The sequence below is a fragment of the Equus asinus genome, chromosome 24, assembly GCF_041296235.1.
Source record: "Equus asinus isolate D_3611 breed Donkey chromosome 24, EquAss-T2T_v2, whole genome shotgun sequence".
Taxonomy (NCBI): domain Eukaryota; kingdom Metazoa; phylum Chordata; class Mammalia; order Perissodactyla; family Equidae; genus Equus; species Equus asinus.
Window position 1 is genome coordinate 62,363,004 of NC_091813.1, and position 27,468 is coordinate 62,390,471.

A 27,468-nucleotide genomic window follows, 5' to 3' on the forward strand; every position below is an offset into this window, starting at 1 on the left:
ATATGCCAATTAATGAGGTGTTTAGCAGAAGGGAGAGGCCTTTTAGATGATATTACCGAATAATGACATTTAGGACTTCTTGTGCGTCACAATGTGCCAGATACAGCATTTGGAAAGTACACGGAAAGCCGACTTCAGTTGTTGGTATTAAAGTGGGCATCACAGCCACAAGGCATTGGATTCCCACAGTGGAGGCTGCCTTCTCATTGCTGTATATCTCAGTGCTGTCTGTCTTCTACATGCTTATCATTTTTGTTTGGTTCATGATAATGATTTCAGGGTTAACATTCCTGATGCACTCTTTACAAAAGATATGTTGCCCTCTTGGCTGAAACTGGTAAGTTTAGTCTGTGGACACTTGGTACTGATATCTCAGACTTGTCATCTGAATGATGAAATTTTAGTCTGATTCGCAGGTGCTGCTTTTGAGGTGAGGTCTGTCCCCGTTTTATAACCACTCCCAACTCAGCTGTATCATCTATGTACCTTATTTTTGAAAAATGCATCTGTTAACCATAAAGCTATAAAATTCAACTCTAAAAAAAATGCAACTGAAAAATTACTAAAACTATTTAACAGGACTTAGTGAACATTGTTACCATTCTTTTAAATATCATAATTGAAAACAATGGTTTGAGCAGGAATGGCCAGGCTACAGTTAGTACCCTTTCTTAGTAATCTTTATTTCTCACCTTATCTGCAGATGCAGACTTTTGGGTTATAGGCAAGGCTCACCCTTTCACTTTATGTTTGAGCATCCTGGATTGGGTTGCTTATCTTTCAGGGGCCTGCTATCTTCTCCTCTTCTCAGCCCCAGGTAGGCTCTTCACCTTGAATGTGCTCTAGGATCTCTGCACCGGGGGAGTCCATGCCCCTCACTCTGAGCCACTGTTTTATCCGCTTGTGGCAGATATGAGAAAAGGAATTGTAGGAAGGGCATGCAAACTCTGTTACCTCTAGTCAAAATAAGATATGGTAGAATCTTGACATTTGTGAGGGATGTTTCCCAAGACCATCGCCAGTTCACAGCTTGCAAAAATCATTGTAGCACATAATTCCTTCCTTCAAATTACTGAAGTATAACTGAAAAATGTAAATGATCTCTCTAGACCTAAACTACTTATCTTACTTGATGAGCAATTTTTGTACTGTCTGGAGCACTTATTGAAACAAATTCACACGTCTTTTCTACTTATTTCCTTTTGGAGCACTTGGTCGTTTTGTTCACACAATGTGTCTGAGTCATCATTGCATTTGACATTTCAGTCTTTAATTTATCTGCAACTTCTATTTTGTGGCCAGGACCGATCAGTTTCATAACCATTTCCACATTCCCCTCATTCTGTCATCGACACTAGAATCAAGTAGCAGTTAATTTTGTTTGTTTCATTTTTTAACAAGAAACAGAGTTTTTATCACCTTATTTCCGGTGGCCATAGCATGAAGACTAAACATTCTGACTAAGAGCATACCTGGACCTTGACCGGTCCTGGTGACTTGCTGTTGCCCCTCAGCTTTATGGCGTGTGTGAATCAGAATCATCTCTGCAAGATGACAGATTACCAAGTGTCGTGGGAGCTTCAGATGTCACTCAAGTATGGTAGAAACCATGAATTGTCTGCGAATGCCAAGGATCTACTGTATATTTTTGGTACCTGGCTTGTGGAGAAGTGGACCCTACCCTTCCTTTCCTCGTTGACTTGTGGAGCTGATACATTTGCATATATAGTTACATACCTACTAGTTAAATTGCCCAAGAGCTTTGGGTAAGTTGATTTCCCTTAATGTCTTCTAGGCTATAGCTTCAGTTGTTGGCATCAATAACAGACTAAGTATTTTCATGGGAAGATATCCCTTTCATAACATAACTATTGTAAATAAACATGAAATAGGATTTTAAAATATATTTTTTATTAATCTTTTTCTTTAAAAAAATTTTTTTTTAAACATTCAGCAGGTACAAAGAGTGAACAGAGAGAAGTTTCCTTCCCATGACTGTCTTTCTGCAAACCATTACCCGTTCCTGGAGCAGCCAGGGTTACCAGTTTAGGACGGTCCTTGCAGAGATGGTCTATGCACATACAAGCAATACACATATATGCCCACTTTTGTTTTACACAAATAGTAGCATATAGTTTCTATATCTTGTGTAAAATTAGTAGTATTAATGGTATCTTGGAGCTCTTTCTGTATCGGAATGTTGAGAGCTTCCTCATCATCTTTTCACAATGGCATTATGTACCATTGTATGGATGTACTGCAGTGGCCATAATTGATGGAGGTTTGAGTTGTTTCCAATTTTTTGATATTACGAATAGAGACATAGTCAGTGAATACCCTTTCACGTTTTTCCTTTTATACATATGTGCAAGTATCTATAGAATACATTTCTAGAGGTAGAATTGCTGAGTTGGAGGATATGTTCTTGAGAATTGATCAACAACAAAAGAGGTCATTTTGATTTCTGATGCCACCATCAATGTATGAGAAGGCCTGCTTCCCCATATTCTCATAACATAGGATTTTGGAATGTAAAATATTAACTAATTTCATCGTCCCCTAGTGTTTTGAGATTACTAGTGGTCTTGGTAGGTTGGGGCTTCCAGGGGTTTATTTACATGAGAGATTGAGGAAGTTCATCGTTAGATACACTATCCCAAGGGAGAGTCGAGTTGCACAGCTTTTGTTTGGAGACAAGCAGTGATGCAGGAGAGAGATGCAGGAGGTAATTCTGAGGGCAGTGTTATATGTCATTTAGTCTGTCCTCCAGCCCTTTTGGAAGCTGAGGGCAAGAAGATCATAATAAAAATTAGTAAAAGCTAAAGTAAGCTGTTTCATAGAAGAGGAACTTTGGGAGTGTAATATGTTTACATGGGTACCAGCAGTAATGGGCTCTGCCTTCAGTAGAGTCAGCTCCTTGATGAGGCATCCATAATGGGCATTGGTAGGAGCACACTGGATGTCAGTGCCCTTGATTTTAGCCAGTGTCAGCCGTGACATGTCTGTTAGTGGGAATCAAAAGCTGCGTTGGTACATTTGCTGGACATCTGAACACCAAAGCCATCCCTTTTGACATCAGCAGTGCCTGGAAACCCTTAGAACTTAGAAGTGATTACGAGGAAAATGGTGGATCTGTCTGATAGCACAGAGGGCCCATCATGGTGCACTTTTAAGATATTTCCTTAGGAAATCTCAGTACCCTTCACGAGAGATTTTGGGTGAGATTTTCTGCAGAATGAGAAATACTGTTTCTAACTTGTATTCTGAGTGACTATTACCTACCTGCTTTTTATGGCCCATGGAATACAGGTTATACGTGGGATTATGGAATAGTGCCAGGTGATAATTAAAGAAAACATAAAACAGGGCGTTTCTAAGTACTAAAAAAAACTTTGCTTAACTCTTAGAAACATGATTTGTTGAATTGACATCTTGACAATTACCAACACGTTGTCAGTCATATTTTACCACTTCACCCCTTGATTAATTTATAGCAAGTTCCTCATTACATCATTTCCTCGGTCAATTTCAGTTTGTATCTCCAAAATACAATAAAGAACTCTCCTTTTAAAAATACATACTGGGACCGGGGCTGGCCCCGTGGCCGAGTGGTTAAGTTCGTGCTCTCCGTTGCAGGCGGCCCAGTGTTTCGTCAGTTCGAATCCTGGGCGCGGACATGGCACTGCTCATCGGACCACGCTGAGGCAGCGTCCCGCATACCACAACTAGAAGGACCCACAACTAAGAATATACAACTATGTACCGGGGGGCTTTGGGGAGAAAAAGGAAAAAATAAAATCTTAAAAAAAAAAAAAATACATACTGGGACTGGCCCAGTAGCACAGCAATTAAGTTTGCACGTTATGCTTTGGTGGCCCAGTGTGGGCCGGTTCGGATCCTGGGTGCGGACATGGCACTGCTCATCAAGCCATGCTGTGGCAGGCGTCCACATATAAAGTAGAGTAAGATGGGCACGGATGTTAGCTCAGGGCCAGTCTTCCTCAGCAAAAAGAGGAGGATTGGTGGCAGATGTTAGCTCAGGTCTAATCTTTCCCCCAAAAAGAAAAAGAAAATACATACCAATATCATCTCTTTAAAAAAAGCAACAGTATTTCTCTAATATCATCAAATATCCAGTTGGCATTCATGCTTCTTTTCCTGTCTAATCTTCTTTTTTTTAATAGTCTAAATCATGATTTAAGCAAGATCTATGAATTGTGATACTGTGATTTGTTAGTCTCTTAAATCTCCTTTAATCTAAATTTCAAATTTCCTCCTCCAAATGTTTTTTTATTCCTTTCCATTTTTTTTTAATATGTGGAAAAAACCAAGTTTTTATCCTGTACAGTAGTGGCTTTAAGATTTCTTGGTCTCAAGTCTCCTTTACAGTCTTAAAAATGATTGAAAACCCCGAAGAGATATTATTTGTGTAAATTATATCTGTCAATATTTACTGTATTAGAAATTAGAATAGATAATTTGAACTATTTATTTAAAAATAGTAGTAAATCCATTAAGTTAGTATATGTAAGCATAATTTTTATGAAACATAGTTTCCAAAACTAAAAAGAATATGAGAGAAGTGGTGCTATTTTACATTTTTGCAAATCTCTTTATTGTCTGGATTAATAGAAGGTAGCTGCCTTTTCCTCTCTGCTTGTGTGTTCAACCTGTTGCTGGATGTTGTTTTGATTGAAGTATGTGGAGAAAACCTGCTTCTTGCAGATACAGGGTTAGAGAAGTGAGGAGTGTTTCAAGTCTTTTAATTTAGTGGTGGACGTTCTTCTTTGATACAACACCAAAACTTGACAAGTGGTAGTTTCTTAAAGGTTAGTTGCAGTGTGCAATTTGAAACCTATCAGTGAGCTTTTCACGTTCTGTTACATTAAAATCCATTGGTCTGTCTTGCACTTGGAGTGGTTCTATCACCTATGCATAATTTTGTAACATCAAGCATTGGACATTTGGAAAATACTGCTTCACCAAGTTATGCAGATCATCCAAATGTTGACATATTTCATTATGAAATATTTTAAAAATCATACGCATTAATATCACCACCCATCTCCTTAGAAAAGAAGTTATTGGGAAGCTGTCAAGCTCATGGTGGTAGACACAGGTTTTCCAAAATTCTGATTTTCCCTTGAATGCTCAAATGTTATCATTAGCAGCAAATACTGTCAGTGTTTTCTTTGATGTGAAAGACTCACTTAGTTTATTTTTGACAAAATATTTGCCAAATATCCAAACCTGAATAAACCTAGTTTGTTAAATAAAAATGGCATTCCCTGAAAACAGCTTGTTGAGCTTGCCTTCCAGGCAATTCACAAGTGCTTTTCCCCGGGACACCCATGGTACTTTGGCATGCCCAGGTGCTTGATGTTTCATCACACAGAATGTTAAAGATGTATATCCAAATATCAAGACTTCATAAAATTTATTATTTTGGCTTTGTCAAGGAAGTCCAGGATGGTCTTTAATAATATATGGTGGTAAAAACAACGACTCCTACTGCACCTGGGGGCTGCTGCCTCTGCAGTTTACCCGGTTTGCTTTTGCACCATCAATGCACATGTCAACATAATGAAGAAGGCAAATAATCTGTTAGTATTTTTACGCAAATAGTTTTTGACTTCTTGGACCTTTTGAAAGGGTCCCAGGGCTCCCCCAGGATCTGTGCACCACACTCTGAGAAACGTTGCTAAAGAATTTCTGACAGTCCGAATTCTGCTGCTTTTATCGTTTTGGTGTGATTAACATGTTCCTTTGCCTCTGGTATTTCTGTAAATAGACTTAATCAGGTTAGCTTTGATTTCATTTTTTTCTGGCAAGACTACTTCGTATTTGGTGTTGGGCTTGCATTCTCAGCAGCCATTGATGGTCGTTGTCTGGAGCATTAATTTCTTAAGGGTTGCAAATGGTAGTGTTTCAGTTCTGTCATCCCTTCTTTATGTATTAGGAGGAATTTTTTCCTAAAAGGAAACTTCCTTTCTACCCTGAGATATAATTCACGTAGATGTCGTGTGATATAAGCGGGATAAATCCTTGTCTTTTTCCAAATAATGAGTTGGTTCCCTTGCACCCCCCAAAAGTGATCAATGAGGTGTTCTTGGTTTTTTATTTTTTTGTTTTGAATATTCTCATGAACCCGTGGATTTAAATTTATTTGATGTATGTCAAATCACTGCATCTAGTATCCTTGCCTTGGCTAGCAGGAGCCTCATCAGGTTGGCTTCTGAGTTCTTTTGATATGACCTCCGTTATCCTTATAGCGTCCTTGCTTCTTGGTTTGACACGATGTTTCAGGCTTATCCTGTACATATTTTCTGCCACTGAACAGAAATCAGCTTCCTTGAGAAGACCTTCCAGAAATGATACTTAGAGACCACAATCTGAGCACTTGGCTGCTCATTCATTGGTTATTTATAGACTTCTTTAATGGACAAAGCTAGAAAATATGCATATGTTTTTAAAGATAAAATGCATCATGAATCACACTGATACTTCCATTCAAATTTAGGACCCATCTGTCTTTCATCACTTGTCAGTGACACCAACATACTTACTTGTTTGTTTTATCCCATGCTATGCAGACAACAGTGTCAGAGTAACAATAGCAGTACCACTACTAACAATATGATGGTGGAAAATAGTTTGTTTTGCAATTTAAAAAAAAGAAAATGAAAAGCGTTATTACGGTTTAGCTAGCTGAATTGGTTATCTTAATGGAGTCTTATTATTGGTGTTTACATTTTGAGACTGTTTTCCTGTTTCCAAGAACATCAGACTGGCAGATTTTTCCACTGAATTCAATAAATCAATTTATTGAACGAATCCATCACACTGTCTATTCATTGTATTGACACAGCAAACTGGGTTGACACATTTAGTGTAGATGACAGTCAATAATGGACTAGAATTTCTATTTTTTATTATCTAAGTGGCTTCTTTTTTATTAATATTTTATATTAATTCCATCCTCAGTCCATACCTACTCTCTTTTCAATGTCTTAAAACAGTAAAAACTACTTAGAGGGAAAGGAATTCTATTCACATGGCATCATGATTTTCTGTTTTAAGTCTATATGCTATGAAACAATGAATTCCTTTTCTTTGTAAGAATAGATAAAATTTACTGCAACACTTTTTAACTGAGAATTTTTTTATTTTTTCTTCTATAATTTACTGTGGCTTGCACTAGAAAAAACGTTAGTGATATTTTTGAAGCAGTTATTTCTAGATCTATGGATATGGGATATTGTGGTCAAGAAAAATTATGTAATTAAGAGAAACTGAAATAATGACCACAAAAATAAAAACTGGTCTAATTTGGAATATTTAGTGATGTGCCTTTTTTCCCCCTTTCCAGGTTAAAAACTAAATCATGACTGACTCTGCCTCTAGCACAAGTGGTCAAGAGTTTGATGTCTTCAGTGTTATGGACTGGAAAGATGGAGTAGGCACCTTACCGGGAAGTGACTTAAAGGTGAGCTATCTTTGTAACATATCGTTATACATGTGTGTGCATCTGTGTGTGTTTATTGTTAAAATAAACTTGAACAGTACATATGTGAAGTAAGAATTAAAAGCGTTAAGTGTAATACTGTAGGTTTTATATGATGCTTAGACTTCTACAGTAAACTCTCAAGACAATTTGAAATGCTGATGCCTTTGTCAGTGGGGTAGAGGACTAAGGAATATTTTGGCAGCATGTGCTCATTTTGCAGAAACTGAGTCATAGCTTCAAGGAGGATCATCTCAATTTTGACTCTATTGGGATGGCCAATAAACGTGGAAATGGTAGAGTTAGAAGACCTGGCTTCATATATCTTGCAGTAATCGGCTTTGTAACTTTAACTGAATAACCACACTCCCTGTGTCCTAGTTTTCTCATTTAAAAACTGAGTAATGCTAAAATATTGAATAAACAGGACTATTCTCCCTTAAATTATTTATACTATAAATATGGAGTTTATGTAATTTCTTGTTCAGAAGCTGCCCCTTTCTGTGCACCAGGCTGCTTTTGTAGACATGAGGACTCTCTTCAGAGAGCCGTGCTTCAGGCTGCTCCTCTTCCCCTGCGCCCCAACCCCACTCAGGACCACCCACGTCTACTGCCCTGTGAGGCCTGGTTACACGGCACCCATCTGGGAAGCCAACCACCCCCACCTGTCATTTCTCATTTGCTTTTGCTCTGATCCTATCTCTGGGACCTTGAACCTGTCTGTGGCCCTTTAGACTTTGTGTTTGTACTTGTCACTCAGGTGTTTGAACTTCCCATCTCCCTAACTGGCTGTCCCTTAGCTTGGCGTCTCAAATGCTTGGTGTTCTGGCCTGTCTTGAATAGAAATTCCTGCTCTCTAATATTGACCTCTTGAGATCCAGTCCCTTTTAGTGGCTACTTGACAAGTATCTCAGCCAAGCTTGTCCTGGTTCATCTTCAGTGGTGAGATTTGGACAATCTGTCATTGGAAAAAAACTTTGGTTTTGGTTGCGTTAGGTTTAATTGAGTGCAATTTGCTGACATAGCTATCTGAGTTTAGCTGCACAAAAATATGACAGTGAGGTTTAATGAAATCTGGAGAAGAGATTTAGTTTTTAGTTTTAGTTTTGCGTGACCTTGAACAAGTCAGTCTCTCTGGGCCAGTTTCCTCTTCAGTAAAATAAGGAATTAAATGAATACTGAGGATTTTATCTGCTCTAACAGTCTCCAAATGTTCATCTGGATTAGATATAATGGAAATAGAGTGCTGAAAGTTTTGAGAAAGAAAAACTGTTTCCAGACTCTGATAATGTCAGCCACATATTAGCTACATGAGCTCTGTCAAGTTATTTAAATTCCCTAAAGTTTCAGAATCTTTATCTGTAAAATGGGAATACAGGATCTGAGTCATAAAGTGGTTATGAAGATTGAAAAAATATGTAATATAAAAAATATGTAAAACACTTAAATTGTCTTTTCTGACTTTGTGATACATTATATAAACTGCTGTTTTTTTATTGCTTCACTCCCTTATTTTTCTTGTTCATTTTTATCCCTTCTCAGTGGCTTCTTTTTGGTGTCAGATGGATGATGAAGTTTCTAACTTTTGTTTAGTTAGATTTTGACGATAGAGTGACATTTCCATCCCTAAGAAGCGTAGATTGCCTGAAGGTTTTCTAAGCAGTGGATTTTAGGAATTAACCTACTACTTTTATTAAGGCAATCAGGTAATTAAGCCACTTAGTGACTATTGTAAGCTGGATTATTTGACTTGACTTTTAGACTCCTCTAATTACCTGGGTAATTGCCGTGTATCCAGTTCACTTTCTGCCCTGTAGACAGTTTGACACCCCACTTCAAAAAGAAAATTTAGAAATTGTTTTGTACCTTATAACCCTTTTTATCTCAGGAGATTCAGGGACTAGCCAGTTGATTATATTACTTAGGATTTCTAAATCACTTGCTCCTATTAAAATTCAAGTTGCTTAAGAGATCTGAGAAACTGATTTTTTACAAAATTAAGATGTTGGAAAAAACTTTGAATAAATCATGAAATTTACTCTCTCACATCATGCTTTGCCTATTTTACACTATTGAAGCTCCTGTATTTTAATTGGATAGGCACGTGGGTTTCCTAATAAACAGTGCACTACCCTCAGATAACCCACGGAAGTTAGTTCAGCCAATACACAGAGACTCAAGTCCTCATCATGGGAACAGGTTTCTCTATACTGCAGTTTATTGCCGTTTTGAAAGAACTTTTCTCTGTAAAAGCCCCCTGATTGCTGGCCGGTCAAGTTCTATCACTCCTTCTGCTGAAATCCTGTAGCAGTTGCCTGGATGTCTCCCAGTAAAGGTCAAACCCCTTAAGTTCGCCACCGCCGTGTTGGTGCGCTCTGGCCCCTACTCTCCTCTCTGGCTGCGTCTCCTTGCACTCCTCAGTGCCACCCTGTTTCCTTTCTAGCCCAAACGGCCAGTTGAAGATTCACTTCTTGGTTCCTTTGAACTGTTCCTCGTTGCTGGCATCCCTCTGCCCTGTCCGCACTGGGCTCACTAACCCTTCTATAACCCTTATATAAAGCACGAGCAGCATCTTGTTTGGGTGCAGGAGTGCAAAGAATAGAGGACTTACTCTCTGATGAACACTTTGCCTGCATCTTTCAATTTAATTATGTTCTTTAACCTTTCAGAGGTAGTCTCTATCACTGTTGTCAGTTTACAGATGGGAAAACGGAGAGCCAGAGTGGCTAAGTCATCTGCTCAAGGTCCAGCAGTTACTGGCAGAACTGGGTCTTAAAACTAGGCTTTTCTAATTTTAAAATTGATTCGCTTATCACTGCTATACCACAGTCTAACAAGACAAAACGTTTTCATATCAAAAGAGATGCGAGGAAAATGTTACAGCCAGTTAGAGGAGGTATTATCATAGCTGGAGGGGTCAGGAGGTTTTGGTAAGCAGATGTCATGTCACTTCATGTGCCTGAAAATAGGTAAGCACTGCCTGAGGACGTTGAGGGGGCAGGGACCGGAGGAAGGAAGCAGGCGGGTCTCCAGAAGCACTAGCATAGGAACGTGCAGTGTCAAGGGAGAGCAGCTGCTGTCCTCTGGCCCTATTGACAATATTGTGGTCATTAACAAGGCATTTTGGCTTAAACAAGCTTTGGAAACTTTACCATTGCCTAATTTGTGTTTTTAAAACGCAAATTAGTATTCATAGGTTAATATCTCAAGGTCAGCCCTAAGAACAGGCAGGCAGTAAGTGGTAGTGGAAAGGGACATGGTAGGGCTTCCCGTCCCTAAGCAGTTTCTCTGCCTGAACTTCTAATGGTGTCTGAAATTTATCCACAGAGAATTATTTCTCTGGGTCATAAGGATTTAGTCTTTTGGAGTCCCTCCATAACATGCAGATACACTCCTGAGAGCGATAGCATCTTATCTAGTAAGAATAGTTGCCACTTAACGGAGAGCCAGACTCTGCAGCAGCAGCAAAGAAGAACCCAACTGGAAAATTCACCACACTCTTAATGCACAGTTTCGCTTTGTCTTGACTAATGTTCAAATCAGATCATTAGTTACTAATATTCAAATTAGTTACCAAGTATCTTCTCCCATAAAACATATTGGTGAGTAAAACTCACACTTCAACATTGAAAATAATGAATCAAAAATAGTAACCTCAGCAGTGTCTTTTAATGATCTATGGTTAAAGACAGGAAAAAATAGGCAAAAGATCCTTGGCCTCTACAAGCAAAAATAAAGAAGAAAATTGAATCAGCTAAACGTAGTTCAAACCAAACAAACAGACAGAAACCTTTGCAACTGCTTATGTATTTCAGGCATAATGGTTTCTGATTAACCTGGATTTATCCAGTAACAGAAAAAGTTACAAAGTCACCCAGTCTGTTTGATTTTTTTTAATAAATCCCTATTGTAAAGTTTATGATTTTAATATTCTTGGTTATAGAATGGAGTCACCTGATAAATTTTTATACTGCTTTTTAGATGTCTAGGTTAAAAGAACAGGTAACATTAAGAAAAAGAAATAAAAGTGGTAATATCAAGTTTCCATGGTTCCAGAACCATTTGTAAAAGCTTTACCGGTTTCAGAATGTGAGTGTTTTACTGGGGAAAAAAAATATTAGGAAATGTGGCACTCTTTCTGGAATTCCAGCTGTGGGACTCCAGTTATGTTAGCAGCACCCAACAACCTATATTGTCCAACATTTTCTATGATAGTAGTAATATTGTGGAAGATACAGTAAATCCAAAGTGAGAAGCCAGAAAAAAAAATGTGATCCTGTATCTTTTTGCATATGATCATATACTTTGGAAACACTTTCAGGTTAATTTTTGAGATAAAGTAACTTTGGTTAGAATAGATGTTCTTTATTTTTTCAGGGTCATAGGGTGCTTTTGAGAATATGATGAAATTTATGAACCCTATCCCCAGAAAAATAGATATGTGCCCATACCATCATTTTGCATTTATTTCATGGGATTCACCAACCCCTAAATCAATCCATGGATCCCTGGCTTACAGGGGTTCACTGTGTCCCTAAGTGTTATTACCTCTTGACTTTGTGCTTAGGCTCTAGGTCAGTTACTAGCAATAAATATTAGGAGAAGGAAAAGATAATGGGATTAAATGTTGTATTGTGGGAATTTCACCTTTTAACTTTGAAAGTATTTGAGCCTAAAGCTTCCAGGTGTCAGAGGTCTGAAGTGCGATTTGAAAATTCCACTCAGTGCTGTTCTCCTTCTCAGTGTTTGAGATGCACGGTGGCTTGCGGTTTAGCATAAATTTGGAAACTTAAGCCACAGGAGGCTTTCTGTGTAATGTAAATATTTGGTGCTATTTCTCGCATTTTGTATTTGCCTTATAAGTATAAATTAATGTCATCATATACAAATATAACCTTACTTGCCTGTACTGAATTATAAAGTTCATGCCTATTGGTTTTTTGGTTTTTGTAAAAATTTTCATTCAGAATTTATTTTGTCATATTCTTTAATATCATTAATTAATAATCATGGCTTGTTTTTTCTGCTCTTGCCCAGTAGATGGTACTGTCAGCTTTATTTTGGAATAGTCTATTCTCAGAGTTGATCATTTAAAAAAAATTTTTTTTTTCCAAAAAGTAAAGTTATTTTTAGCTCCTTTCATTCCAGTTAACTTTTTGCTACCTCCTAGATTGACATTTGTAGGTGAACACACCTAACCCGGCATAGTCTACATGTGACACCTGGGAACTTGTATCTGGACGTGTAATAGGGAGAAAATATTTCCCTTCCCTTATCTATTTCAACTTATTCAGTCTACATGGCTTTTAATCATTGTGGACTATGTGCAGAAACTTACTTAAGGTGCTATTTTCACCTGGTGGAAGGAATAGTTATTGGTAATTTTTGCTTAAGATTTTTCTGACTTGTGGTCTGAGTCTAGTTTGGTAAAATAAATCATTCCATTGGTATGTTGACCAAATAGATTTTCTTTAGTTTGGGAAATATAAGGCTTTGTTTCAATACTAAATATTTGCCTGCTCATATATATTTCTGTGAAAGATCTAAAAACTTTAGGTAAAAAGTTTTATAATCCTTTTGAATTTTGAGCTTTGTAGCTTTTTATTACCTGTTAAAATTAGTGGATTTCTAATATTCTTTTTTATGGAAAAACAGAAGAAATAGAGAAAACTTTGAACTATGAACTAGCTGTTTCAAAGAGGATGGGGCCCCTGCATGTAGGTAGTGGGTAAGCCTTCAACACACACACAGAACAGCCAGGCTGTTGCAGAAACATACTTGGTTTGATGCTTGCCATAAGATGAGAAGGGATTTTCAATATTTGGAGTCAAAATGTCTGAAATCAAAATGCCCTTACTTTCTAGTGATAAAATTGGCCTGTAGCTGGTAGACTAGTTCAGATCTCATAGATATTACACATTGTTTTGGAGGCCTAGAGGTGACTATTCTGGAGAATTCTAAAGAACAATGAGAGAAAGAGGAAGTGGAGAGCTGGGGATCATTGGGCTCATGCTTCAGCCTTCCTCATTCACGTCTTGGAATATAAAGATAAAGATGTGTGAGTCATTATTTTTGGAACAGAGATATTCCTTCTCTGTGAACTGGATGAGACACGTTGATTGCTGGGGAGACAATAATGCCCCTTTTACTAACTTTGATTATTAAATAGCAGTAATATCGAATTAGAAAAAAGTCTCAGCAAAAAAAATGGTGTTTGAAATTTCAGGCCATGTAAGTGAGCTGGCAACTCTCCAGGCCAGTGCAGGGTTGGTTGTTGATACCCTTAAGAAGTGCCTTGCTGGGGCTGGCCGGGTGGCGTAGCAGTTAAGTTGGCACGCTCCACTTGGGTGGCCCAGGGTTTGCTGGTTCAGATCCTGGGCGCGGACCTACACACTGCTTGTCAAGCCGTGCTGAGGCAGTGTCCCACATAGAGGAACTAGAAGGACTTACAACTCGGTTCTACAACTGTCTGCTGGGGCTTTGGGGAGAGACAAAAAGGAAAAAAAGAGAAAGATTGGCAACAGATGTGAGCCCAGGGCCCATCTTAAAAAAAAAGAAATGCCTTGCTGTTTCATTCTAGTCCCCCTTCCCTGAATTCCAAAATTAGTAAAATGCAAAAGGCTTAATATTGAGAGAAGGCTTCTCTCGATCTAATTGCTTAAATTAACTTTTAAAGCATAATTAATTTGCTTAAAGACTATATATATGTCAGCTATTAAATGATACTGTTCTGGGCTCTTTTGTAAATTTTACCTCCTTTCTACCATTTTGTCACTAGTTTCGGGTAAATGAGTTTGGAGCCCTGGAAGTTATTACAGATGAGAGCGAAATGGAAAATGTTAAAAAAGCAACAGCTACCACAACCTGGATGGTACCAACCGCTCAAGAAGGTAAGAACGGGTCATCTGCGTTGTCATTTCTTTCTTTTGAGAGTTTTAAAATGAGAATATCTAAGGGTTTATAATAGGCTGGAACTTGGAAAAGCCTGGGTGATCTTCATGTCACATGTTCTTAGGTAAATTTCTTTAACGAAACTGAGATGGAACCAGCTTTTAATATTTTAAAGTAACTATAGACTGTCTTCTTTTCCTAATGCCAGATCTGTGCTAGAACAAGGTTAATTGGAAATTGTCAAGTAAATCCATGTTGTAATAGCCTACCCAGGTGATTTAGCAAAAGCCTGCCACTTTTTTCTCATCTACTCCGATGGTTGTAACTAACACCTATATGCTGATGACTCCTGAATCTATATCTCCAGCCCCGACCTGTCCCCTGAGCTCCAGGCCCGTATTTCCACCTGCCTACTGGACATCTCCACCTGGATGTCCCACAGGTACCTCAAACTCCACATGTCTGAAATGCGATTCATTTTCTATTTCTCTCTCCCCTCCCCCCAAACTTGCTGTTTCTTCTGTACCCCATATTTCAGTTGGTGGTGGTAGCACCATCCCTACAGGGGACAAGCGAGAAATCAAGGAGTCATCCTGAATTTGTCCTCCCCCCAGCCCCATAGCCTGTTAACTCAATCCTCTTGTTTTTTATTTCCTAAATATGTCTCAGATCTGGCTTTTTCTACTAATGATCACTGCCACTGCCTTAATTTAGGCCCTTACCAACTCTCACCTGAACTATTGCAGACATCTAAAGAATCACTCTGCTCCTGATTTCACCCAATTTATCCTGCTCCCTGAAGTCAGAGGAACTTGTGCAGATGCCTTTCTGACGCTTCACCAATTTCTCATTGTCTCTTGAGCAAATCATGCAAAGATCTGTGCAGCACGCACCCACTGGCCCGCTTGGTCTCTTCAGCTCTCTTCCCTTCTTTGTCCTGTATTCTGACGGTGCCTGCAGCACTGACTTCCGCGTAGTCCTCCCAACACCTCCGGTGGTTTCGTGCTTCTTTGCCTTTGCTGCGCTGTTTCTTCTGGCCAGGATGCCGCTTCTCTCTTCGTCCAGTGGATAAATTCCTCTTTGGCCTTCAAAACCCTGTTGAGGCTTTCTATCAGGCAGTCCTTCCTTGACCTCACCCCAGGCCGAATGAATCACTTCTTCCTCTCTCCTACTTCTGGGACTTGTTCATGCTTCAATTATTGCATGTATCACATTTTATTATAAATATTGGTTTTCTTGCCTGTCTTCTCTTCCAGACTGTGAGCTCTCTTGGGCAAGGTCTGTACTGTCATGATCAGTGTCTAGTGTAAATTGGTGCCTAATAAATGTTTGCTGAATGAATGATGAGCCTAACAATTCAGGCGAAAGGAAATGTGAGTTCCTAAATGATTTGGATAATTATGGTTCAGGAGCTCTGCCACATTAAAGGTAAAATAGAGAGACATTGATTTAGCAAAACAGAATTACTCATCAACAGGTTATAAACATGAAATAACGTAGATAACCTTTTAAAATTTTGTCAAAGATACATCTGTAAAATAGGATTCTGGAGATTGATGGTTTCATCTTCTGCATTTAGTGACTAATGAAATTTTCTTCATTTTACTTTGAATTCTGTAGAAAAAGCCTTGGACAAGCTTTTGTTTATCTTTTCTGCAGAATTTTTTTTGTTGTGTAAATTTATTTGAGTGATTCCTGCCAAGCCCATCGTCTTCTCCCTCTAAAATGCTCTAGTTTGATCATTCATTCATTCAACAAACATTATTGTTTAATGGTGTTGCTAACAAAATTATTAGAAGAAAAAGTTTAAATGTATTTTGGAATATTTTTGGTCGTGGTTCTAATATTTTTATTCTTCTTTTCATCTTGTAGTCTTTTCAGAGAAGACTGGGATGCCTTTCAGGTTGAAGGATCCAGTGAAAGTAGACGGGCTTCAATTCTGTGAGAACTGTTGTCAGTATGGCAACGTAGATGAGTGTCTTTCTGGAGGAAACTATTGCAGCCAGAATTGCGCTCGGCATATCAAAGACAAGTAGGTTTTTGCCCTGTTCCATTTATAAAGTGGTTTTATAGTCCAAGGTCCTGGTGCATGGGAATACAGAGGCTCTGTGACGTCTCTCACCCATTCATGCCCTTTTTTCCGGAGACTTTTTCTTTAGAGTCACATGGACCCTGATGCCATTGCTGGACCTGGTGACTTCGGTCATGTCTGATCTGAGTTGTATGGCCTAAGTCCTACCTGCAGTACAACCTCTGCCTCTTCCTTTAGCCTTTTGCTTACATTTGATTGCTCTCCAGCTAAGAGTATTTAAATTTCTCTGGGCTACATACACATTTTGATAATACTGATGTTTATAGAACCACAGGTTTGTTTATATTTCGGGGGTTGTTAGGTAAATCAGCTAAAACTCCACAAATGAGATAGAGCTTCTGCTCATGGTGACTCAGCCGAGGGAAGATGGCTGTAGTGAGTAGTATGATGGGTTATGTTACTCCTGATCGCAGGCTGGACTGAGGAGTACGAGACAGGGACATCAGCTGTGAATGACAGTGGTGTGCGACTGCCATTTGGGGACCGTCTGACAAAGTTCAGCTTATCCCCGAGAAGGTGTATTTCTTGCATATATTTGTATACTACAAATAAATGACTTGACATTTATATTTTAGTGGAATTTCCTATGTGTTTTAATCATTACAGGCTTGGGAATTATCTGTTTTTGTTGGCCAACTGGTATTTTACAAAGTTACACTTGGCCTATTTCATTTGGACTTGTCGTTCTTAATAATTGCTAGATCTTTGATTTACAATTGCCCCGAAGACTGAACTATCTCTAAATATTTGGTTCTTTTATTAGAATGGATGGCAGATGTGAAATAATTTTAAACTTGTTAGAACCTGTTTCACATATAGTGCTGGTCCCCTTTTGAAATTAATGTATAAGCTAACTTCCACTTTCTACCTTGACAGTGTCATCCATGACGATGGTTTGAATGTTCCTTATTTATGATATTTTAATGCCTCTGCATTTTTCCTGATGGCTAAATATTTTTCCTTTGGAGGGTGACTTTTTTAAAAAAAACTCTGTATTGATAATCAACATGTAGATGTTTGATAGGTATTGTTTCCTGTCACTATTTTGGGTTTATAAACACAACAGAGATCAGAAGGAGGAAAGAGACATGGGAGAAGACAATGAGGAAGAAGATCCTAAGTGTAGTAGGAAGAAAAAACCAAAATTATCTCTGAAAGCCGACTCCAAGGAGGATGGAGAAGAGCGGGATGATGAAATGGTGAGTATCTCTTTCACGACTACCAGGGAGCACGGGGTGCTTCCTAAGTGTAGCATCGCGGTCAAAGGTGCTGGCTCTGCACCCTCTTACGTGACTTCCGGTGCTGATTCCGTGACTCTCTGCATTACCATCAGCAAGTTAAATGCCTCCCCCTCTGTGTGTCACTGTCGTCATGGCACAATGGGAATACTAAATAATAGTACCCCTTCCTCATGGTGAAGAAGTAGGATGTCCTGGAATTTATTGCTGGAGTGAGAGAGAGAGGCAGCAGCAAAACCTTCAGTTTCGCAAATGAATCTTAAATTCCTCTCGATAGCAAATTGCCGATCCCATTTTGGTAAATTGCAAACGTATCTCATAAAACTATGTTGAGTAGGTAGAAAATGGCAGATCAATGTCAGGTATATTTTGGGAAAACTAATTCAAAATGTGCTAATCAAAACATACATATCTATCCCTAAAGTATATATTAATGGCTCTATATGAAAAAAGAACTTTGAGGTCTTGAAGCATTTCCCTTGAGATCCATATTGAGCAACAGTTATTTGCTAGTCACTGTTCTAGGAGCTGGGAATACGGGTAGGAATAAGATAGCAGGAAGACTGGGTCTCTCCTCTCAGGGACATTATACTCTTGTTAAGGGGACATACAGTAAACAAAATGAACAGGAGAAATGTCAGCCTGTGCTAAGTGCTATGCTGGGAATTACAATAGGGCACGAGGATTGGCTGAATGCTTTAAGTGGGGCTGTCAACAAGGCCTCCCAGTGAAGGTTGGCTGTGAACAATGTGATCTGAGTAATAAGAAGGAGCCAGCTTTGTAAAGTTAGGAGTGAGGAGGCCCCTGGGCAACAGAACAGCTAGGGAAAAGTCCCTAACGTAAGAACACATGTATGTAGCATGTTTTATTTGAGGATATTAGAAAAAAAAAAACAGTATGGTTGAGCCTTGGGGGTTAGGGGAGAGTGGAATGAGATGAAGCTGAAGAGGTCCCAGCTATGTGGGGCTCTATGGTAGGTAAACCGGAGTAATAAGTTTGCATTTTATGCTGAGTATGATGGGAAGCCATTGGAAAGCTGAAGGCAAGGGAAAACTTTGATAGGATTTATGTTTTAGATTGATCACTCTAGCTTTGACTTGTCAGAGCAAGAGTGGCAGCAGGGAAACCAGTTACAAGTTTATTGGAGTGGACTAGCTAAGAGTGCCATGTAAGATAGAAGTCAGTGGGTTTGGGACAGATGTTAGAGGTAGGGTTGTCAGGATGTGTGAGGGAAAGAGGAATCAGGGATAACTCTTATGTTTTTGGCTTTAACAATTGACTGGATAATGATGCTATTTATTGAGAATGGAAAGGCAAGACTAGAGTATGGAATCTAGAGTTCTTTGGCCATTGTGAGTTTGAGATGTTTGTTAGACATCCTCGTGAAGATCCTAAGTAGGCAGTTGGGTTCCATGAGTGTGAAGTTAGGGAAGAGGTCAGGGCTGGAGATATGAAGTGGGGATATTGGGCATACAGGTGATCTTTAAAACCTAGGGAGAGGGATTCGATAGAGCAGAGAAGGGGACTGGATTGGAAGAGGCATCAGCAAAGGGACTGAGAAGGAGGGGCCAGTGAGGTATGAGGAAAACCAGCACAGGGTGGTCAAGGAGCTAAGAGGGGAAAGCGTTTCAAGGAGACTGGAGCGATATCTGTGCTATTCCAGAATGGAATTCTTGGAAATGTTCTTATTTTGTAATGATCTCAGGCCAAAAGCAACACAGTTCTCAAATGACCTATATTTTTACTTTCCTTGAAACTTATGAAGTGAAATTGAAGAAAAGTACAAAAAAATAATACTTTCTGACAGCTCTCTAACTTTTCGTTAGTGCCAATTTCATGAACTTCTAAAAATCATAATTTTCCTTTCTTATTGTAGGAGAACAAACAAGATGGAAGAATCCTGAGGGGCTCACAGAGGGCCCGAAGGAAAAGACGGGCTGATTCAGCTGTGTTGAAGCAGGGTGAGTTGTTAAAAGAAAGGGTTTTCTTGTAACTTCATGAAAATGAAAATATTTCACCCAGGTAGATGTTTTAGTCTTAATTTTAATGAACACTAAAGTATTGCTGTGGGTTTTTCTTTGATTAAATTTTGTCAGTAAAAATTAGGGTTTTGAAGAAGTAGATAGGGAAAAAAATGGAAATTAGTAACTTTCTAAGGCAAACATGAGAACATTTTTCTTTTTCCATTGAGCAGGTATCCTCTACTTCTGCACTTTTACTGAAATCTCTCTTCTTGTTCATTTCCTAAGAATTTTGAGTTTTTAGTGTTTCCTCTCAAACCACAACCTCCTGATGTGGTACCTTTTTTCTTTCATTGTTCCTCAGGCAACACTTTATTCTCATGAAGAATCCAGTTCTCAGGCCCTTCGCTTTAATACTTGACTGGGTTTACTAGCCACCATATTCTGCATGGACCTTAGGTCGTGTCCTCCACTCAGCTTTATCCAGTTGACCTCTCACATCTGCCTGGCCATTCCCTCATGTAGGTCATCCACTTTGTGCAGCCCCTCCTCTGACCTGCCCAGGCATGTTGTCCCTACACATCAGGACCATGAACCCAATGCTCCTCTTTAGTGATTAGATGCATTCTTCACTTGTTCATCTCTTGATTCCTCAAAAAGAGTTAGAGGGCTGGCCCCACGGCTGAGTGATTGAGTTCGCGCGTTCTGCTTCGGTGGCCCAGGGTTTCGCTGGCTCAGATCCCCAGGGGCGGACATGGCACTGCTCATCAGGCCACGCTGAGGGGGTGTCCCACATAGCACAACCAGAAGGACCTACAAGTAGAATATACAACTATGTACTGGGGGGCTTTGGGGAGAAGAAGAAGAAGAAAAAGAAAAAGATTGGCAACAGATGTTAGTGCAGTTGCCAAACTTAAAAAAACAGAATGAGAAATATTTCTGCCCTCCTCAAGCACCCCGCCTAACATTTACCTTCTTGAGGAAGGTTTACCGTCTCAGTACCTTTCTGTGTTTCATCACTGAGATCACTCTGCTCTCTGCCTCAAAATGTCTTTAAGCTTTCTCGTCCTCCCTCTTAATTTCTGCTCTCTGGGCCCTGGCTCTTCTGGGACGTGATTCCTTCAGTCACTGATTTTTCCCCCTTAGGTATTCAGAGTTTTTTTTCTCCTCATCAGTTCCATCTTAGCCTGTTAAAATCTCATCCCCAAAATGCCTTTCCCCCAATTTTGTTACCCATCAAGCTATTACACTCTTCCTTTCATTTCCATTATTTGAATTGATCTCAAGTAAAATCAATATTAGCTGACTCCATATCTTCATCCTTCTACTGTGCAAAGTCTGGCCCTCGCTGGATTGACCCCCCCCCACCCTCTAAGATTAGCAGCCCTTCCTTCATCACTCGATGCGCTGGACTTGTCTCAGTCTTCAATTTCTTGATCTCCTAGGGAAAATTTTTTGAGCATCCTGCTTCTAGAAGCACTCAATTTCTGTAGCTTCCATGACGCTTTTCTATCTTGGTTTCCTCCTGTGTCTTCTCCAATTTCTCTAAGTTCTTCTGTTTCTTTCTTCAACCCTCATAACTGTGGATGTGCACCACGGTTCACTTCTTAGTTCTTGTTTCTTTGGTAGAGGAGCCAGGAAGAGACTGAGAAATACCAGCTGTGGCGGTAAGAGAAGAGTCAGGCCTCATGATAGTTGGGGAAGTGAGAGTTTGCAATATATTTCTGTGATTTCCTAGATTTGGAAATTCTACCATTTTAGTCGCACTTGCCTTTCAGGTTTGCCTCCTAAAGGAAAGAAAACTTGGTGCTGGGCATCCTACCTGGAAGAGGAAAAAGCTGTGGCAGTGCCAGCGAAACTGTTCAAGGAGGTACGGGCCTTCTGGAGAGCATTGTCTGTAGGAGCAAAGGAGCAGGAATACTGATCTGGAATTAGTATTGGCATTTCCATCCTCTGTTTAGGAATTGTGACTTGGGATAATTTCTCAAACATATTGTTGTTCACTTGTCTACTTATGTGGAGGGGTAGCTAGCATTAATGTATGCACACCTTCCCCCAGGGCCACGTGCATGGGTATACACTGACACGCACACATACTCTCTTCTGTCAACATTTACTGGGCTTTCACTCCCTAATTTTAAGAGGGAAACTTGTACTGCTACTGACAAACTAGTAGATAAATGAAAACCGGCATGAAATTTTCTGTCAACCTCTTGGCTTTGGGAGAATAAAAATGAGTTATTGAGGTTTATGTAATGTCACAACAAAACATCTAAAAATGGATTACTGCATCATCTTAACTATAGTGAAATGTTTTATCACAGGTGATTTAAAATCAGTTAAAAGCACAGACACCAAGTGGAGTTCTGAGTAGGAGCCGCTGCTCCTGTGTTAAAACAGGGGTCAGTAAACTTTTTTGGTAACAAGCCGGTTAGTAAATATTTCAGGCTTCGTGGGGCATCTGGTCTTGGTTGCAACAGCTAAACTGTGGCTGTAATGAAAGCAGCCAGAGACTGTATATAAATGAGTGGACATGGTTGTATTCCTGTAAAGCTTTAGTTACAAAAACAGGAGGTGGGCTCGCTTGGACCCACGGACCAATCAGTGGTTTGCTGACCCCTGGTTGAAATTATTTTATTTTATCTGCCATTGATCTTGTTGTGTATGTATGAATGTGGGGAGTTTTAAAACAGTGATGAATAGTAAATGTTAGGATGATTAAATCTACATTAGAAACATGTAACTTAAATCATAGTAATCACATATGAACTTGTTCTATATCATTATTTTCTGTTACTTTAGTCCTTTGCAGAATAGACTTATTTACCTTTTTTTGAAAATTTCAATACAGCTAATCACTTGAGTCAGTAATCCATTCATGTGTTAAAAGTATAGAAGTACTAGAAGATTTGAGTTTGTCCCTCGGAGCACTGACCTCTAGGTCCCTGTCTGCCCCTCCTGCAGGGGTTCCTGTTAGCAGTTCTTATGTTCCCTTCCTAGAAAATTATCTGTACAGATAAGTGATGTTTATACACAAATCCTCTCCTCCCCATCTTAAACCAAATGATGACATACATGTCACACGTACTGTTTTGGACTTTGCCTTTTTAACTTGGTTTGGAAATTATTCCATCTTGGTTCATGATTCCCTTCATCATTCTTTTATATTAATGCATGATACTGCATCTCATGTCTCTTCCATAATAATTTAAGCTGCTCCCTTTGGGTTGAGATATATATATGTCAACACATGACACATATATGACATACTGACATTTATATGACACCCACATGCATATGACATGCATATGTCAGTCAATAGGGAGCAGCTTAAATTATTATGGAGCAGACATGAGATGGGATACTGTATGTATACATGGAATATATATATATGAATCTTGTGCCATATAAATGTTTTAGTGACTAACCTCTCAGACCTGTCATTTTGCACGTGTGGGTATCTCTGATGGATAATTTCCTAGAATTAGAATTGCTGAGTCAAAGAGAATATTCTTTTTTTATAGCTATCATGGGATTGCTAAAGGTTGTACCAGTTTACATCCCTCCTAGGGACGTCTCTGTGTGTCTGTCTCTAGAGCCTAGCCAACACGGTGTCATCCAACTTTTTGATCTTTACCAACCTGATAGGTGAAAGATCTCTTAGTGCAGTTTTACTTTGTGTGACTCTTACGGGTGAGGTTGAGCATCTTTTCACATATGTAAGATATTTAAATTTCCTTTTCTGTCACCTGTTTATAGTCTTTGTCCATTTTCCATTGGATTATTTGGTGAATTTTTCCTTTTGGACTTTTAAGAGTTATTTATGTATTCAGTTAAATAGTCTTTGTTTAAGAATGGTAATTATTCATATTTTTAACTAGGCCTTCAGAATAAAATACTAAAACTGTGGTGATTTTGCATTTCAGTATCAATCCTTCCCATATAACAAAAATGGGTTTAAAGTTGGCATGAAATTAGAAGGCGTGGACCCCGAGCATCAGTCCGTGTACTGCGTCCTCACTGTGGCTGAGGTAAGCTTTGCTTTGTCTTTATCTCTAAAATAAAACAGTGATTATGGGGTTTTAATAATGAGAAAAGGTGCCATTTGTTGAGTGCTTCCTTCATGCCAAGCATGGTGCCGAGTGTTTTGTGTACATTTACTCATTTAATCTTTACAAGAACTCTGTACAGTTCATGTGTTTTCATCTCTGTTCTGTAGATGACAGAACTGAAGCTCAGAGAGTTTAAGTGACGTATACAGGCCACACAGCTTCAAAGTGGTAGAACCAAGATTTGACCCAGGTCCATCTGACTCCGTAGCTTCTGCCATACTGTGTTCCTTAACACAAAGAGCACACCAACAGATATTTATATTTTTTTAGTATTTATAGGTGTCTGTGTGAAATTTTTCAGGAAAAATTGTCCAAGTCAATTGTATATATCTTAGTCCAATGTATTAGTGAGGACACTTCTTATAATTTATTTTTTTCCTCCTGTGCTAGCCTCTACCTTGCTCCATCCCTTGAGCCGGGGGTATATATCTTTTAAAAATTCCCTCCAAAAAAATAGGATGCTCTTGAGTATTAGTTTTAGTTATCATAGTATTCTTTTAGTGACTTAGTGAATTTGTAAGGAGCTTGGCTCCTACAGAACATAGTGACGTCTGATAGCTGGATGATGACAGTCACAGTAAATAATAATGTACAGGTACGTAGAGGGTACCGTGGGACAGATGCTGAGCAAAAGGCTTTCCATATACTAGCTTGTGTTAGTTCTCAGAACAGTTGAGTTTTATGCAAGCATTGTGAGGAAACAGATTCAGTAAGGGGACACTGCTTTCGAGAAGTTTAGCTATAGAGGAGAAGGGGACCTTTCTAAGGTGTGTGTGTGTTTCAACTCTTGGTTTTGAAGGAGATTTATTTTAGCTTGTGTAGTTTCTTATTATAGCGGTAATGTTTGATCATCATGAAAACTTCAACTAGTGTAAGAGCATACGTTATGACAAATAAAAGTCCTGGATCCCACCTCGTCTTTTCCTCATTCCATATCCCAGAGATAAAGACCCTAATGAGTTCACTGTGTTCCCTCCAGATGTTTTCTCTGCCTGTAAAATTATGTACACGTATATTTGTCTCTTTTTTACATATAAATGTTGCATAATATTTTGCAACTTGCTTTTCTGACAATGCATCTTTTATATCATATATACATAATATTTTTAACCATTGGATAGTATTCCATTTCACTGAATTGCCATAGTTTGTTTAATTGCTCTCGTATTGATTCATTAACATTGAATTCACAGCCAACAGCCCTGTAACTCCTGCCCAGTGAAGCTTACCTAACGTGCACATGTCCGTAAGCACACCACAGCCTTCTTGCCCTTAGGAACACTAGCCAGCTCTTCAGCACTATGCTTGGGGCCATTTTAAACAGCAAAATCACCAACAGAAAGGACAAATGGGAAAAATGTGGCACTAAATAGACTGTGCAAAGGACACTTGGCTCACAGTGTGAGATACGAAACAAGAAGGCAGTAGCCTTGCTCAGCCTCAGCTGGGAACTTTCACGACGAGCAGCTCAGATCTTTCACCACTCTGTGCGTGCACGTGTCCCCAGACACAAGTAGTATTTTGAGTTACAAATTCAATCAAGTGGGTGAGTTTACAAATACAGAACCCATGAATAAGGAAGGTTGGCTTATGTCAGTTTTCCCCCTCAGCACCAGCCCCTAGACCAGGTCTGGGTGCAGGCCAGGGGGATACTTGGGATAATGGAATTTTGTCAGGCAAATGTTTTGGGAAGGACATCAGGGCAACGATTTAAAAATATTGGCAAGAAAATGTTTTAGGTGATTACTAAGGAAGAAAGGCTCAGGGTGAAGAGGAGGCTAAGGAGAAAGTAGAAGGATCAGTGTGAGAGGCTAGAGTTCTCGCTGAGACGGAGGAAGAAGTGTGTGGGGAGTCACGGGGCCAGCAGACTGAATAGGAGGCCATCTTCATGGGGTTGGATGCTTTAATTTAACAGTTGAGAGGCAGGGAACTTTCTGATGAGACAGGCTCCGTGGGAGTGAGCGTTTGAAGTGGAGAGGAAACGCAGGGAGTAGGGGCACCAGGGACTGGATGAGTCATCCATGTGCGTGAGGGAACCACTCAGGACGGAGAGGAAGGGAGGAAGCCAGGGCTTCGTGTCTGATGAGTGAGAAGGGATGTTTGGGAGGTTAGCATTCCGGATGATGAATGATAAGGGCGGGGGCGTGCAGCCACATGGCACAGGCCTTAGAGGAGCAGAGTGGAGAACAGGCCTAGAAGTGTGGCGTAGCCTAGGTAGTCACCCCTCCTCAGGCCTCAGAGGGATGGCAAGTGGGAGAAGTGGGAGCAGCCTCCGCTTGATGGAAGGGTTCCGAGGGACAAGCTAGATATGCCTTTTAACAAGGAGGTTGAGGACGTAGGAGACCGTTTCCCAAAGCATAGGGTTCCGGAGGGCATAAGGCATAGTAGAGAGATTGCGGGGGGAGCAGTCTCTCTCTCAGAGGGAGGTTGGCTCAAGGGGGCAGAAGCTCAGAGCCATATGACCCTGAGGGACTGGAGGGAGAAATTACTAACGGGGCTTGTTTCTTAGACATTCACCAGAGACAGCTGAGTGTAGGGAGGGTGGGTTTGCCTCCCTCCAAGGCTTATAAGACAAGCAGCCCCTGAGCTTCTTGGCGTGGGGTGATGTGGTCATGGGACAGCCACCTGCCCTTCTTGAGAGCTTGTGCATCCAGGGGTCTCGGTCTCGGCTCTGCAGAGGGGCCCCAGTCTCTCTGGGGGTGTCAGCTTAGTGGTAAATTTTATATGTGTAACATATCAATACATTCTAATTAAAAAATACTAGTATCGAAGATAAAATGTTAAAAGTCCATCCTTTTCCTTTTGCCTCTCCCTTATCACTCCCACTTCTGAGAAGAAATCACTGTTAATATTTTGGCATATATCCTTCCAGACTTTTTTACTGTGATTTTCATATATGTGTGTATGTGTAGGTAGGTATATAAATGTGTGTATAAATACGTATACTTATGTGTATGTATGTTCACACGTAATGTGTATGTGTGCACACAGAAACAGATACACATAAACACACACATGGACTCGCACGTCTGTAATTTTTCTCATAAACTGACTCATCTTAGTTTGTTCTGCCACTTGAATTTTAACAATATGTTTTACAGAACTTTCCATGGCAGTAACTGTACAGCTACCTAATTATTTGGGGGTTGTTAATTGCCCTGGCTCTGCGCTCTAGCCTCAAGCTTCTTGTTCAGGCTTCTGTGGGGCAGGTGCTCCTGGAGTGGTTAGAGGTCTGGTGTGGGGTGTGGTTCCACTTGAACACATCTGCTGTGCTAGTGGGAAGAGAATTGAGAGGCTGAGCTTGTCTCTAAGAGCCCAACGCAGAGCGTGACCCAGCTGAGGCCCCATAAACCCGTGTGACCTTTGTACTCGGAACTTCCCCAAGTGGGGCCCTTTAGGCAGATGTTCGTCCTCAGCGTCCAGCGAGTGTTACATAAAGTGCGTTCTCACTGGCATTCCAGGGAGCCTGTCTCATCTAAGTATGAATTAGAGGAGGCTTTTTTTTTCTTTCTCCCAATCTGGCTACTGCTGGGAAGGGGAGTCTATTGACTTCTCTCCTTGTCTGTACCAGCCTTGATCTGGCCGGATATCACCCTGTGCGGAGCTTTATAAAGGACAGAGAGCCGGCATCTGACAGCGCTCAGTTGGGCTTCCACCCCGGGCATCCTCC

General features: G+C 39.9%; 1 protein-coding gene across 14 annotated transcripts in view; it reads left to right on the forward strand.

Moving 5' to 3' along the window:
* The window catches only part of L3MBTL3 (L3MBTL histone methyl-lysine binding protein 3), a 113,864-nt gene that overhangs the window by 13,760 nt on the left and 72,636 nt on the right, over positions 1-27,468 (forward strand). For 9 of the 14 annotated variants that reach the window (XM_044754551.2, XM_014847690.3, XM_070496256.1 and 6 more), the window contains 8 exons: positions 7,370-7,486; positions 14,283-14,394; positions 14,763-14,837; positions 16,268-16,427; positions 17,554-17,686; positions 19,602-19,686; positions 21,465-21,556; positions 23,613-23,717. In XM_044754551.2, coding sequence (XP_044610486.1) covers positions 7,385-7,486; positions 14,283-14,394; positions 14,763-14,837; positions 16,268-16,427; positions 17,554-17,686; positions 19,602-19,686; positions 21,465-21,556; positions 23,613-23,717 — 864 coding nt within the window. In that variant the 5' untranslated portion in view covers positions 7,370-7,384. The remainder of the gene's footprint in view (positions 1-7,369; positions 7,487-14,282; positions 14,395-14,762; positions 14,838-16,267; positions 16,428-17,553; positions 17,687-19,601; positions 19,687-21,464; positions 21,557-23,612; positions 23,718-27,468) is intronic. The other 5 variants (XM_070496261.1, XM_070496262.1, XM_070496263.1 and 2 more) reach the window with 1 other exon arrangement.